We start from the raw sequence: 15,000 nt of genomic DNA, 5'->3' as shown, positions 1-15,000 counted from the left end.
CCATTCAATCACAATCAACCACTACCAATCAACCAAAACGACAATCATTCATCCAAAAATCAACCACAATCAACCAAAACGACAACCATTCAACCACAATCAACCACAACCAATCAACCACCCAACCACACAACCCCTAATGTCCCCACCAATCAGGGCAGTGCAATATCCGCCCCTCCCCCAGCGCCAGCCAATGGGAGGGCGCGTAGCAATCCACCCTCGACCCACCAACCAATCACAGCTGTGGTAACATCTGGCTTAGAGTGCCGAGCTGAAAGCTCCCACCTTCCCCCCACACACCCCTCTTCCTGCTTCCTCTTTCCCTCTCCTTACCCCCTCTCCTCTTTCTCCTTCATTTCTCCCTCCCTTTTCTCTCTTTCTCCTTCCTCTTTCCCTCTCCTCCCCCCTTTTCTCTCTTCCTTCTCCTTCGTACTCTTTCCTTTCCTTATCCCTCTCCTCTCTTCCCTCTTCTCTTCCTCCTTCCCCCCCCTTTCCTTCTCTCCTCCCTCTCCCTTGTCTCCTTTCCTCCTCCCCACTTCTCTTCCTCTCTCTTCTCCTCTTCCTACTCCCGTACTTCCTCTTCCTCTCCCTACTTCCCATACCAATTCGCAATCCTCTTCTCCCCACATTCCTTTTCTCTCTCTCTCTCTCTCGACAGAGAGAGAGAGAGAGAGAGAGAGAGAGAGAGAGAGAGAGAGAGAGAGGGTATAAAGAGAGGAAGGAAAAACACTTCTGAATGAATCAATTCTCTCTCTCTCTCTCTCTCAAGTCCAATTCACTCTCCTCTCTCTCAATCTCACTTTTTCTCTCACCAGCTGCTTTCCTATCTATCTTGCTAACTTTTTCTTCACTAGGTTCATTTCCTCTCTCTCTCTCTCTCTCTCTCACACACACACACAGACACACACACACACACACACACACACACACACACACACACACACACACACACACACAATAATCCCTTGGTGGCGGCAGTTTAGACTAATGTGTTGCCCTGCCTGATAACCCAGCCCCTCACCTCGTTAACTGGATGGGTGGATGGATGGATGGATGGAAGAGTGGATGGATGGATGGATGGAAGAGTGGATGGATGGATGGATGGAAGAGTGGATGGATGGATGGATGGATGGAAGAGTGGATGGATGGATGGATGGATGGATGGATGGATAGATGGATGGATGGATGGAAGCGTGAGTGTGTGGTTTAAGTTGTGGGCAGGCCGGGAAGCAGGCAGACAGGTACGTAGGTAAGCAGGCAGGCAGGTGGGTAGGCAGGTACAGTAATTGGGTAAAGGTTTATTGGATAGGTAAGCCTGATGGACATTGGCTGGGCGGTGGGTGGGATAGACTGAGGGGAGTATTGGGGGACTGGGTGGTGGGTGGGATAGACTGAGGGGAGTATTGGGGGATTGGGTGGTGGGTGGAATAGACTGAGGGGAATATTGGGGGACTGGGCGGTGGGTGGGATAGACTGGGGGGATTATTGGAGGACTGGTTGGTGGGTGGAATAGAAAGAAGAGGAATACTGGGGGACTGGGTGGGATAGAGAGAGGGGAATAAGAAGAGGAAACACTTCACACACACACACACACACACACACACACACACACACACACACACACACACACACACACACACACACACACACACACACACACACACACACACACACACACACACAAACAGCCTCCTAAGTCCACGAGACATACGGCACATAATGTCAGAACATCACTGCTGCTTTACGTCTGTGTGATCTATGGAACTGCCTGGCTGACGATAAATTGAAATGGTAACTATCTGACACGAGAGAGAGAGAGAGAGAGAGAGAGAGAGAGAGAGAGAGAGAGAGAGAGAGAGAGAGAGAGAGAGAGAGAGAGAGAGAGAGAGAGAAAGAGAGAGAGAGAGAGAGAGAGAGAGAGAGAGTCACATAGTCAAATATGAAACCATTCTGGAGTCTGGGATTAATTTTCTGGGAGGAGGATTACTAAATTATATATAGTCTGTTGGTGTTCATGCCTTATCATATTTCCAGCTGCGATTTATTTCACACGGAATTAAAGACTTGTATTATTTTTATCTTAACTCAAAGACAATATTTATACGGAATGCGTGGACTATATTATTTTTTTTGTTACTATTTTTTCTTTTCTGTTTTCTCTTTTTTTTTTTTTTTTTGCCTGAGATTCACGGGTTGCAATTTTTTTTTTCTTTTGCCTCTCGTTGATTATATATATATATTTTATTGGGATTCACGTGAGCAGGGCAGGTCGGTGCATTTTACAAGTGGGGGGGGAGGGAAGAGATAAGAATGTTTGTATTATCAGCCGGGACAGACAGCAGGGAGATACAGCAAGGACTGATAGCAGATAGAGACAGCAGAGACCACAGAAGGGACAGACAGCAGGGATAGACAGTAAGAACAATAGCAGCGAGAGATCGCATGGACAGACAGCAGGGAGAGACAGCAGGAACAATAGCAGAGAGAGATAGCATGGATAGACTGCAGGGAGAGACAGCAGGAACAATAGCAGGGAGAGATAACGTGGACAGACAGCAGGGAGAGACAGCAGGTACGTCGGCGGGGACAGACAACAGGGAAAGACATATGTGACAAACAGCAGATAACATACACATCCACCCTACGTTTCAGAATTAGGGAACGGGGAGGCAGGACTTTGAATGGTTAGATGGCGAGTGAATGGCGGTGTGGATTTTTCATTTTGGGAAGCAACCTGATGAATGTTCTATTGTGTGAGTTTTCGCTTTTTCAGTGTAGGGATTCTGCTTACAACATGCATAATAGTGGAGTGACGACGACGATGATGATGACGATGACGATGATGACGATGACGATGATGACGATGACGATGATGGTGATGGCGATGATGATGGTGTGTTAAGGCGATGAGACTGATATGCAGGTCTCACATCTCTCTCTCTCTCTCTCTCTCTCTCTCACTAACAAGGTGGAACTCGGCCAACAAGTCTGCTATCTGGAAATCGCGAGTGACGAGGAGGCTGCCAATACACGTCACCTGGGAGGAGGCTCACACGCGAGACTCAAGCCCTGCATACAGAGAGCCACATTAACTAAAATGCTCTTGTTTTCATCTGACGTAACCGTGCAACTCCCATAAAATCAATAGTAAGTCGTCGTAAAAGGGCGCAGGAAGTAGGGGATAAGGGGGCAGTTAACATCCTTGAATTTTTAGTGGGGGGCAAATGGGGGTTCCTGTCCCCCTCCCCATATCTCATCTGGAGCTCAATATAAAATTAACCTATGATGCATTACGAAGAAAATTTGCTACATAAACTACGGCATGCAATTCTTCACAAACCATGATCATATAATCTGTCCAGGTGAAATGAACGGGGAGAATAGGCTAGTTTTTAGGTTACCCACTATTTATATAAGCAAGAATCTCAGGGTGAATGTGAGAGTGCTTTAGATGTGGCATAATTCCTTTCTGTTTCTAGTTCTGATGCCCTGATCTGCCCGGCTTCTCCTATCAAGATGGACACAAGACAGACGAGGCTCCAGTTGTCCTTGTTTAAATATACACTCTTCAAAACATCTGTACATTCCCTCCCTCATTCCATACATTCTTCACGCCATAATCTCTACATTCCCTCTCTCATTCCATACATTCTTCAAGCCATAATCTCTACATTCCCTCCCTTATTCCATACATTCTTCACGCCATAATCTCTACATTCCCTCTCTCATTCCATACATTCTTCACACCATAATCTCTACATTCCCTCCCTCATTCCATACATTCTTCACACCATAATCTCTACATTCCCACCCTCATTCTATATATTCTTCACGCCATAATCTCTACATTCCCTCCCTCATTCCATTCATTCTTCACGCCATAATCTCCACATTCCCTCTCTTACTCCAACTCTTTATTTATTTTTTCACTCGGTCCTCTCAACCCACCTCAGCGAATCCCTCTTGCACCTGCACACAGAGTTTTCTTTTATGACTGTCTTTTTGTCTTTTTGTCTGTCTGTCTCTGCCTGTCTTTCTGTCTGTCTGTCTGTCTGTCTCTGCCTGTCTTTCTGTCTGTCTGTCTGTCTGTCTCTGCCTGTCTTTCTGTCTGTCTGTCTGTCTGTCTGTCTGTCTGCTTTCCTTCCTTTCTTGCTGTCTGTCTCTGCCTGTCATTCTGTCTGTCTCTGTCTATCTGTCTCTCCCTCTCCCTCCCTCCCTCTCTCTCTATCTATCTATCTGTTTGCCTGTTTGTTTTTCCTGGAGTCTGAAACAGTAAAAATGGCCAGCGAGACTGTCACTGTCATCGGAATTGCAGCACATGTCTGGAATTCTCATCTCCATAATAGAAAAAGCGAAAAACGAAACTTTGAATTTTATGCGTGTTGGATGCAAACAAGTATTCGTATAGATTCACGGATACACACACACACACGCACATATACATACATACATACATACATACACACACACACACACACACACACACACACACACACACACACACACACACACACACACACGGTACTCTCTCTCTCTCTCTCTCTCTCTCTCACACACACACACACACACACACACACACACACACGGTACTCTCTCTCTCTCTCTCTCTCTCACACACACACACACACACACACACGGTACTCTCTCTCTCTCTCTCTTTCTCCCTCTCACACACACACACATACACACACACACGGTACTCTCTCTCTCTCTCTCTCTCTCTCTCTCTCTCTCTCTCTCTCACACACACACACACACACACACACACACACACACACACACACACTCTCTCTCTCTCTCTCTCTCTCTCTCTCTCTCTAGCATGCCTGAGTTGCCTGTCATTCTTCCTGTCACTTTGCCTATGTCTGTCTGTCTTCATGTCTCTCTCACTCACTCTCCAACTGTCAGAATATGATGCTTCCTTTGTTGTCTTGTCTGTCTGTCTGTCTGTCTGTCTGTCTCTCTCTCTCTCTGTCTCTCTCTCTCTCTCTCTCTCTCTCTCTCTCTCTCTCTCTCTTTCTCTCTCTCTCTCTCTGTCTCTCTCTCTCTCTCTCTCTCTCTCTCTCTCTCTCTCTCTCTCTCTCTCTCTCTCTCTCTCTCTCGGGTCTAAAATTCCGAGGGTCATTCCTTCTTTACAGTCGCTTAAAATCTGCACTTTTTTTATTCGTCCAAAATATTACATCTTTTTCCCTTTTATTTTCACTTTAATTATCACCTAGACTTTTTTCTTCTCGTGCCTATATTCTTTTTATTTTCGTTTGCATTTTAATATATATACTTTTTAAATTTAATATTGCCTGATTTTCATTTATTTCGTTCTAACACTGATTTTTTTTCTTGCTTGAGTTTTTCCTTAATTTGAATCCTGATGCCACTTTCTTTCGTCACTGTCCCTTTGATATTTTTCTTTTTCATTAAGTTCTCGATCTTTTGTTTCCCTTACTAATCGTTCCTCCCCCTCTCTCTCTCTCTCTCTCGTGAAAATTTCGGAGACATTGCTATCCTTGTCATATTGTTTTTTACTCTATTCATGCTACCACCAGGCGATTTATTTTTTAAGGTAAGTCCTAAAATAGTATCCCGAAACAGAATTAAAGACAGAATGAAAGAAGGAAAGAAAGAAAGGAAAAAAGAAAGAAAGGAAAAAAGAAAGGAAAAAAGAAAGAAAAAAAAGAAAGAAAGAGAGGAAGAAAGAAAAAAAGATGGAAAGAAAGAAAAAGAAAGGAAAAAAAGAAAAGGAAAGAATGAAGGAAAAAAGAAAGAAAAAAATATTCGGACAGAACTTCAAACTTTTAGAACAAAGAAAAAATATCGCTTAATTTTTTTCTTTCTCTCAAATCCGACCAAGATTTTTGGACATATAAGAGGTATGCCATAAAATATTCCCCTTGTGTGAAAATTCCGAATTCCCTGCTTTCCTTGTGGCCAAAATTTTCGAACTGGTATTACAATGGAGAGAGAGAGAGAGAGAGAGAGAGAGAGAGAGAGAATGGGGACCGCTGCTTACCCCTTCAGTACGAGGCTCTAATCATAAGCTTTGTACAGAGAAAGATGACAGGTGATAAATACAGCGTTAAGAAATCCTGACCTAAATTTACTCTAATTAATTGGATAGGCAGCCAAATAAATAAATAAATAAATAAATAAGATAAATAAATGCACTTCATCATTAGGCCGAAAAGTATAATTTGTGTGTATACCAATTCCAGTATACTGCATATCCCCTGTAGCGCTTGGGAAACAGCATACATTATTATTCATATTAACTGCGGTATACAAGATGTGGAATTAATCATAAGTACAAAAAATCGGATATACTATTTATTACATTATGTTACTGAGATATAACTTGCATATCAACCGCGGTATACTGGATGTGGAAAAAAACATTCATACATATATACCCTTATATTATACTATATATTTAAGTGGGTATATATTACGTATACTGGACGCGAAAATCACACACACACATGAATTCCGGTAGACTATGATGTGGAAATGTTACGTCTTTTTCCGTGTAATTGTTTCTGTAATCATTAGCTGTACCAACTGCCTCGCCCACCGCTTATTGCAACTATTTCTAATTTGGAATGTGGGCTGGGACTGTCCGTGCAATTAACCGTGTAGATGCCATTGCCCCATGTATGCCGGAAACACATACATACATATATACATCCACATATACATACATACAAATACATACATACACATATACATACATACACATATATACATACATGCATACACATACAAACACACACATATTCATACGTACACATACATACACAGACAGACAGACAGACAGATATATAAACAAATGACAGACTGACAGACGAAGCTTTTCTTCTAATAATGTATCTTGTTAGTATAAACCAGATTACTGGAGAGAGAGAGAGAGAGAGAGAGAGAGAGAGAGAGAGAGAGAGAGAGAAATATACACACAAGACCACGCGTACGTATATATGTTCAACCAGCATTTACCTTTTTCACCTCAATATAGAGAAATTCCACCCCAGATATCCACCAAAATTTTAAACCCAATACGACTGCCGGAAATCCATGTTATCTCGGCATTTTAATAAGTCTTGCGTGGTCTTTAAAAATCTATATTATTTAAGGGTGATGCTCTGCGGGGTCGTACCAGGTCATTGCTCTATTTGCTCTTATTTCTGGTCAGGTAAGGTGGTGGTGGTGGTGGTGGTGGTGGTGGTGGTGGTGGTGGTGGTGGTGGTGGTGGTGGTGGTGGTGATGATGATGATGATGATGATGATGATGATGATGATGATGATGATGATGATGATGACGATGACCAACAGGAAAAGTAACAGCAAAAACAGCGCCATTAACCCAATAGCTCCCAGGGTTCTGTGCAAGGGATTTGGCCCGAATTGCTAGGCATACGGCCCTCCGCCTGTCGGCTCATAAACTTTGAAAATGCCTAGTTCCGAAATATACTGAGGACACTGGGCGCAAACTGGTTAATAAAACAAAGAAAACTATCATTAATAACAACAATAAATAAAAAATAAAGAAGGACAATAATAATAATAATAATAATAATAATAATAATAATAATAATAATAGCTAATACACTGATAATAACTAACACACTAACACCCTCACAACCAACAATACCAGGGCCACCAAATAACCCTCCTATGACATCTTCAACACCCAAGGAGGAGGAGTAAAATGACAAGAAGTTTAAGGCCAAGAGTCTTCCCCCAGAGGACCAACACATGCACGACACACCAGGGCAACATTACCTCTTTTATGTGATGCTGGCCTGATGGTGTGGTGGTGTGGTGGGGTGGGGTGGTGGGGTGTGGTGGGGGGTGGTACTGTGAGGGGTGTGTGAGTGGGGAGCGGTGGTGGGGTGGTGTGGCGTGGTACCGTGAGGGCTGTGTGAGTGGGGTGTGGTGGTGGGAATGGTGGAGATGTGTGGTGGTGGTTTTGGTACTTATTGTGGTTGTGGTATGATTCTTGCGGTGTGTTGGTTGTGTGGTGGTGGTAGTTTTGACGTGGTGGTGGTGGTGGTGGTGGTAGTCGTGTGCTGATCGAGACAGCTGTGGGAGTTGTGTGGGTGTGAGGTGCTAATGGATTTTGTGTGAGAGCTGTGGTAGCTGTTCATGATGTGGTAACTGTGGTGGAGGTCTGGTAGTTGTGGTGTTTATGATGTGGTACGTGTGGTGGTGAATGAGGTAGCTGTGGTGGATGTGTTGTGAGTGTAACAGATGTGGTGGATGCATGGTAGTTGTGATGTAATTGTGGTAGTTGTGGTAGGTGTGGTAGTCGAATCTAACCTCACAGGACCTGGCACATTACATGACACACCAGAGGAGCATTCTCACTTTTATGTGCTTCCCGGGCTATTGTGGTAGTTGCGGTAGTTGTGTGGTAGTGATGGTGGTAGTTGTGGTAGTTGAGAGGTGATGGTAATGGCTGTGGTGGATGGTGTGTGACTGTGATGAAGTAAGTATAGTCGTTTTGGTTGTATGGTAGCTGTGAGATTTTTATGTGGTTGTGGCCTTTGCAAAATACCCTCACACACACACACACACACACACACACACACACACACACACACACACATTCTCACTTTTATATGCCTACGTGGTGGTTGTTTGGATTAGTTTCGTATGTTTGTTGTTGCTGCTGCTGCTGCTGATGATGATGATGGTGGTGGTGGTGGTGGTGACAAGCTAGTGTGGTAGTTGTGGTGAGACAGACTGTGGTGGAAATAATGAGGTAAGTTTGTGGAGTAGCCTGCTGAAGATTTATTGGGTGAGAAGTGTCTACAGTACTGGATAGGTGGGATGATGAGTGGTAGCTGTGGTAGGAGAATGGTAAAGGGTGTGGTTGTTGTCGTAGGGGAATGGTAGGAGGGTGTGGTAGTTGTGGTAGGAGTGTGGTAGTTGTGGTAGGAGTGCGTGGTAGTTGTGGTAGGAGTGCGTGGTAGTTGTGGTAGGAGTGCGTGGTAGTTGTGGTAGGAGTGTGGCAGTTGCGGTAGCGGTGCATGGTAGTTGAAGTATGTGTGGCAGTTGTGGCAGGAGAGAGCAGCAGCTGTGGTAGGAAAATGTGGTAGTTGTGGTAAGAGTGTGTGGTAGTTATGGTGAGGCAGTGTTGTTTTTGTGGTAAGACAATGTGGTAGTTGTGGTAGGAGTGCGGTAGAATAATGATAGAGTATGGTAGTTATGGTAGAAGAATGGTAGTATATGGTAGGTATGGTAGACGAATGGCAGTATACTGTAGTTATGGTAGACGAATGGTGGTACATGGTAGTTATGGTAGACGAATGGTAGTACATGGTAGTTATGGCAGAAGTTAATGGTAGTTCTACCGAGACACAAGACAGATCGTAAACAATAAGTCTTTTGGTACTGGGTGTACTGGTGTGGTGGTACTGGTATAAAGGCTAAAGGTGGTACTGGGAGGAACTGGGTGGTGTGGTGATGACAAGGATAACAGCCCATTCAGTACGAGGACGCAATTCACGAGTATTTATAATTTTTCCAACCCTTTTCGATTCCACCCACCTTAGAAGAGCACAGTGGCTAGCAGGAGGAGGGTTAGATAAGATACAGCCATAGATAACAGGGCTAGATACAAACTTCATTAAACTGACTCGAATCGGATAAGAAATAACTGTTTTCGGATTTAACCCCTTTCGTCCGAGGCTCTTTAAATGCGCCAGGTGCTAGTTACAGCATCTATTTATATCTGTATCTATCTATCTATCGATCCATCCATCTGTCTATCCATCTATCAATCAATCTATCTATCTATCTGTCCATCTATGTCTATCTATCTATAAGTCTAAACAGAGACAATAAACTATACACTACTAAAATTAACAATCTACCAAACACTATAAACATATCACTATTACACACACACACACACACACACACACACACACACACACACACACACACACACACACACATCATTTCCAGCTGGCCAGTAATAACACCTGGAAAACACCTGGGAATTAACGAGTATAACACCTGGAAAACATTGGGAATTAACGAGTATACCACCTGGAAAACACTTGGGAATTAACGAGCATAACACCTGGGAATTAACGAGTATAACACCTGGAAAATACCTGGGAATTAACGAGTGCAGCTTCCGCGAATGGGGGTACCGTGGGGGGAGAGTGAGCTGGCCAATACACGTTTAGTACGGGTTTTTAGCGAGAACCAGGATTACTGTACACCTGTCCTGGAATTAACGCGGGAGGGGGATTAGTTGGGGGGAATGGGAAGGGGGAGGGGGATTAGTAGGGGGGAAGGGGAGTGGGAAGGGGGAGGGGGATCGTGGATTACCCATAGCCCACTCATGTGCATAATCCCGGATTCTCTTTTCAGGCAACCCGGATTAAGAATACCGCGTTAGTTCTAGTTCCGGGTTACCCTCCACTGACACGAATCTCCACCACAACCCTCCACCACATCACCACCTTCATAACTCCACCACAACCATCCACATCATCACCTTCCTACCTCCACCACAACCCTCCACCTCTCCACCACCTTCCTAACTCCACCACAACCCTCCACATCACCACCTTCCTAACTCCACCACAACCCTCCACATCACCACCTTCCTAACTCCACCACAACCCTCCACCTCTCCACCACCTTCCTAACTCCACCACAACACTCCACATCACCACCTTCCTAACTTCTCATTCACACCACTAACTTCTCACATTCCTAATTTCCCTCGACGTACTTCTAACTTTCCTTCTTCCCTTAGCGCTTTCTCTCTCTCTCTCTCTCACACACACACACACACACACACACACACACACACACACACACACACACACACAAACACACACACACACACACACACCTGCATACTCAAGAGATGAATGTGTCTGTTTACTGATGTCCAAGTTTGTGGTTTGGGAAAGTTAGCAGTGTGTGTGTGTGTGTGTGTGTGTGTGTGTGTGTGTGTGTGTGTGTGTGTGTGTGTGTGTGTGTGTGTGTGTGTGTGTGTGTGTGTGTGTGTGTGGAGAGAGTTGGCGGGAAGAGAAAAGAAGGATAAAAAACGAAAAATAAAGAAAACAGGAATGAGCAAGAGGGGGCACTACATTAAATTCCCGCGACAAACTTTAGGCATGAAACTTTGACGCAGGAACTTTAAGATGCTGGACGCTGGATTTCCGGGTTACACGTCACGTCCTCTCTCACTTTTACTTTTCTTTCTATCTTTTTTTCTTCTCTTCCTCTTCTATTTTTTCCTCTCCTTCTTCTTGGGTGGATCTTTTTGAATTTTTTACTTCCTTCTTACTTTCTTCCGTGCTTTTGTCTTCGTTCTTCCTTCATTCCTTTACTACGAAGGGTCTTTTCCATACAGAATAAACACATATATCATCATCATTATTATTATTATCATCATCATCATCATCATCATCACCATCATCATCATTATCACCACCATCACCAGCACCACCACCATTCATCATCATCATAATTTTTTTCCCTCTTAAGGACTGGTTAGGAAAAATAATAATAATAATAATAATAATAATAATAATAATAATAATAATAAAAATAATAATAATAATAATAAAATAAAATAACTAAATACATAAATCTCCAACTCCCCTCGCCTCTAGACAGCAGCAAATATTCGTCAGTTCAGAGCACCTCCCTCCCTTCCTCCCTTCCGTCCTCCCTTCCTTTGACTTCCCCTCATCCCACGCTCCCCTCACTCCCCTCACTTCCCTTTGCATGATAGATTTTTTCCGTTTCGTGGATCCTCCCCTCTCTCTCTCTTTTCCCTCTTCCTCGCCTAACCCTATCTCTCTCTCTCTATTATATCCTCTTTTCGTAATAACACACACATTCATCCACTACATATAACGTCCAGCCTTTTTCTTTTCTTCTGCTATTTCTATCTATCTCCCTACCAACCTACCTATCTATTTTATCTATCACCCCCACACCTACACCTACAAGACACATACCTTTAAGAATAGCGTCTCCCACGAAGAGTTTCCCGGTGAGGTCTGCCGCCTGGTCCTTGAAGATGCGAGAGATGAGAATAGGAAGCTTGTGTTCTGACCCGCCCTTTATGCTCAGCCCCAGCCCTGACCCACGCTGCCGCACCACCTTCACACGCCGGATCTGTGGGGAGGGAGGAGTGGACTGAGTGGGAAGAGTAATGAGTGGGCTGAGTGGGGAGTAGGGTGAGTGGGGAGTGGGACGAGTGGGGAGAGGGATGACTAGGAGGAAAGGGGTGAGGCTGAGAATGGAATAAGTACTTGATGATGATGATGATGATGATAATGGCAATGCATCATCATCATCATCATCATCATCATCAGCCAAAGTCGCCGAAAAGAAAATGAGCAGCAGCAACGGGCATTAAAAAAAAAAATAACGGCGCGGGAATGGTATAGAAAAGAAGAGAGAGAGAGAGAGAGAGAGAGAGAGAGAGAGAGAATCCAGCCGTTCTTGCATAATGGTCGTGTTACCTAAAAAAAATAAAAAAAATAAAACAGAAACCAGGTCCTCGGGCAGAAGGGATAGAACTTTGAAGAGAGCGTGGAGCCGGTGAGCAGTTAGGCAGCTCATTGCGCTCTACTGCTGGAATACAAAACTGGGGCTTAAGCTGAAATCTGTCCTGAAGTGAGATTTATCTGTTCTTAAGCAGACTGGAAGCGCTCTGTCCGGGAGTGGGAGGGTGTAGAGTGAGTGGGGAGAGTGAGTGGGTGAGGGGGATGGTGAAAGAGTGGGTGAGGGGGATGGTGAGAGAGTGGGTGAGGGAGATGGTGAGTGAGTGCGTGGGGGTGGGAGGGGGGGATGGTGGGTATTGAGTGAGTGGGGGGTAGTGAGTGAGTGGGGGGTAGTGAGTGAGTGGGGGTAATGAGTGGGGGTAATGAGTGGGGGGTCATGAGTGAGTGGGGGGTAATGAGTGAGCAGGGGGTAGGGAGTGACTGGGGGACAGTGAGTGGAAAGGGACAGAGAGAGAGTGGGAGGGGGAAAGAGTGAGCGGAAGAGAACAGAATGAGTCGGAGGGAAATACTGAGTGGGAGGAGGGAGTGAGGTGAGTGGGAGGAGAGAAGGAAGGAAGCAATTTAGAAAAAGAGGATGGTGGAGGAAGGAGAGAGTGAAAAAGTGAGAGGAGGGAAGCACAGGAGGGAAGACGAGAAAACGGCTAAACGGTAGAAATGAATTACGGAAATAAGAGGAAGATAAAGGAGGGAGAGACATGAGAGAAGGAAGAAAGGATGGAGAGAAAGAAGCGAGGAGGAGGAAAGAGGCAAAGGAATGAAGAAATTGACGAAAAAAGTAAAATATAAAACAGGAAAAAAAATGAAAGCAATGACAGACTATGAATTTCATTTTCATAATTATTAAGTCTGCCGCGCTTTTTATTTATTAATTTTCACTCATGGGAAGCACTCCATTACTTCACAAACACACACACACACACACACACACACACACACACACACACACACACACACACACACACACACACACACACACATACGTTACATCTATCTATCTACAGGCTTTTTAACATTCAAAACATTTATTGCCATATGTTCTCTCTCTCTCTCTCTCTCTCTCTTGCGCAACACTCCCAGGCGGGGGACTCAGCCACAATTACATAACCGCCACAATCCATTCCCTGAGGCAGACTGCACTTGTCAGCCGAAAATAGAATATGGCCTACGAGAGAGAAAATTCTGTACTGGGCCCTGAGGTAACGACAATCTGCTCTCTCTCTCAAAAATTTTACACCCTCTTCATACCCCCCTCTATCTTTTCCACCTCTTTCTTTACCCCTTGTCATCCTCTCTGTTACCCCTTTCATCCACCCTCTTCCCCCTTCACTCTTCCATCTCCGCCTCTAACTTATTCGTCCACTATTTACCTTTTCCGTCAACCACCTTGAGCCTTTTCGCTCAGGCTACCCATTTCAAATCCCTCCATACCCTTTCCACCTCCCCTCCTATTTTTCCATCACCCTTTCTAATCTTTCCACATCCCTTCCTACCCTTTTCACCCACTCTTTACCCTATCCATCCACTCCCTACCCTATCCATCCACTCCCTTCCCTTTCCATCCACTCCACTTTCCACCACCCTCCTACCTTATTCACCTCCCCTCCTACCCTGTCCATCCACTCCCTACCCTGTCCATCCACTCCCTACCGTTTCCATCCACTCCCTACCCTTTCCATCCACTCCCTACCCTTTCCTCCATCCCTTTGCCTCCATCCACTCCCTACCCTTTCCTCCATCCCTTTGCCTCTCGGATGTTGTAACTTTACCCGGATGTGTCGAATTTCAAACCCCACATCAAAGTGACTTCAGTTTTGCTGCCACAAACACTGCCGCGTTTCCCTTCCATTTCTCACATTGGCTCGACTTTCTCTCTCTCTCTCTCTCTCTCCTCTCCCTCTCTCTCCGTCTGTCTGTCTCTCATGCGACCTATCTGTTCTCCCCTCCTTCATTCATTCAGTCAGTCATTTCCTCCCATCTTTTCCTTCCTCCCCTCCCCTCCCTTCCCCTCTCCTTTTCCGCCCCTACTCTCGTTTCCTCTCCCTTCCCTGCCTCTCTTTCTCTTTTTCTCAACTTTCCCTATTTTTCTCTCCCTCTTTCCCATCTTCTCCCTCATTCCCTCCTTCTTCCCTTCCTCTACTCTCTTTCTCCCTCCTCCCCTCTCCTTTCTCCCTCCTCCCTTCTCTTTTCTACCTCCTCCCCTCTCCCTACGGTGCCATGTATTTTCCCCTCATCCTGCTTACCTCTCATTCCACGTAATCCACTGGCTATCCCCTCTTGTCCCATGTGTGTGTGTGTGTGTGTGTGTGTGTGTGTGTGTGTGTGTGTGTGTGTGTGTGTGTGTGTGTGTGTGTGTGTGTGTGTGTGTGTGTGTGTGTGTGTGTGTGTTTGTTTTGTTTTACTAGTGTGGAATTTGATGTTTATAATTTTCACATTAACTTGGCCCAGATTTTCGTATTTTTGCTGTT

The 15,000-nt window shown here is 44.8% G+C and overlaps 1 protein-coding gene across 1 annotated transcript in view; it reads right to left on the bottom strand.

Moving 5' to 3' along the window:
- Positions 1–15,000, bottom strand: part of Syn2 (Syntrophin-like 2) — a 131,030-nt gene that overhangs the window by 14,613 nt on the left and 101,417 nt on the right. Inside the window, exon 3 of the mRNA XM_080279481.1 lies at positions 11,984–12,143. Coding sequence (XP_080135607.1) covers positions 11,984–12,143 — 160 coding nt within the window. The remainder of the gene's footprint in view (positions 1–11,983; positions 12,144–15,000) is intronic.

Source organism: Coenobita brevimanus, chromosome 78 (genome assembly GCF_032717465.1).
Source record: "Coenobita brevimanus isolate Jiangsu-jjx chromosome 78, ASM3271746v2, whole genome shotgun sequence".
NCBI classification, from domain to species: Eukaryota; Metazoa; Arthropoda; class Malacostraca; order Decapoda; family Coenobitidae; genus Coenobita; species Coenobita brevimanus.
This window is presented reverse-complemented; position numbering and strand designations above follow the sequence as displayed.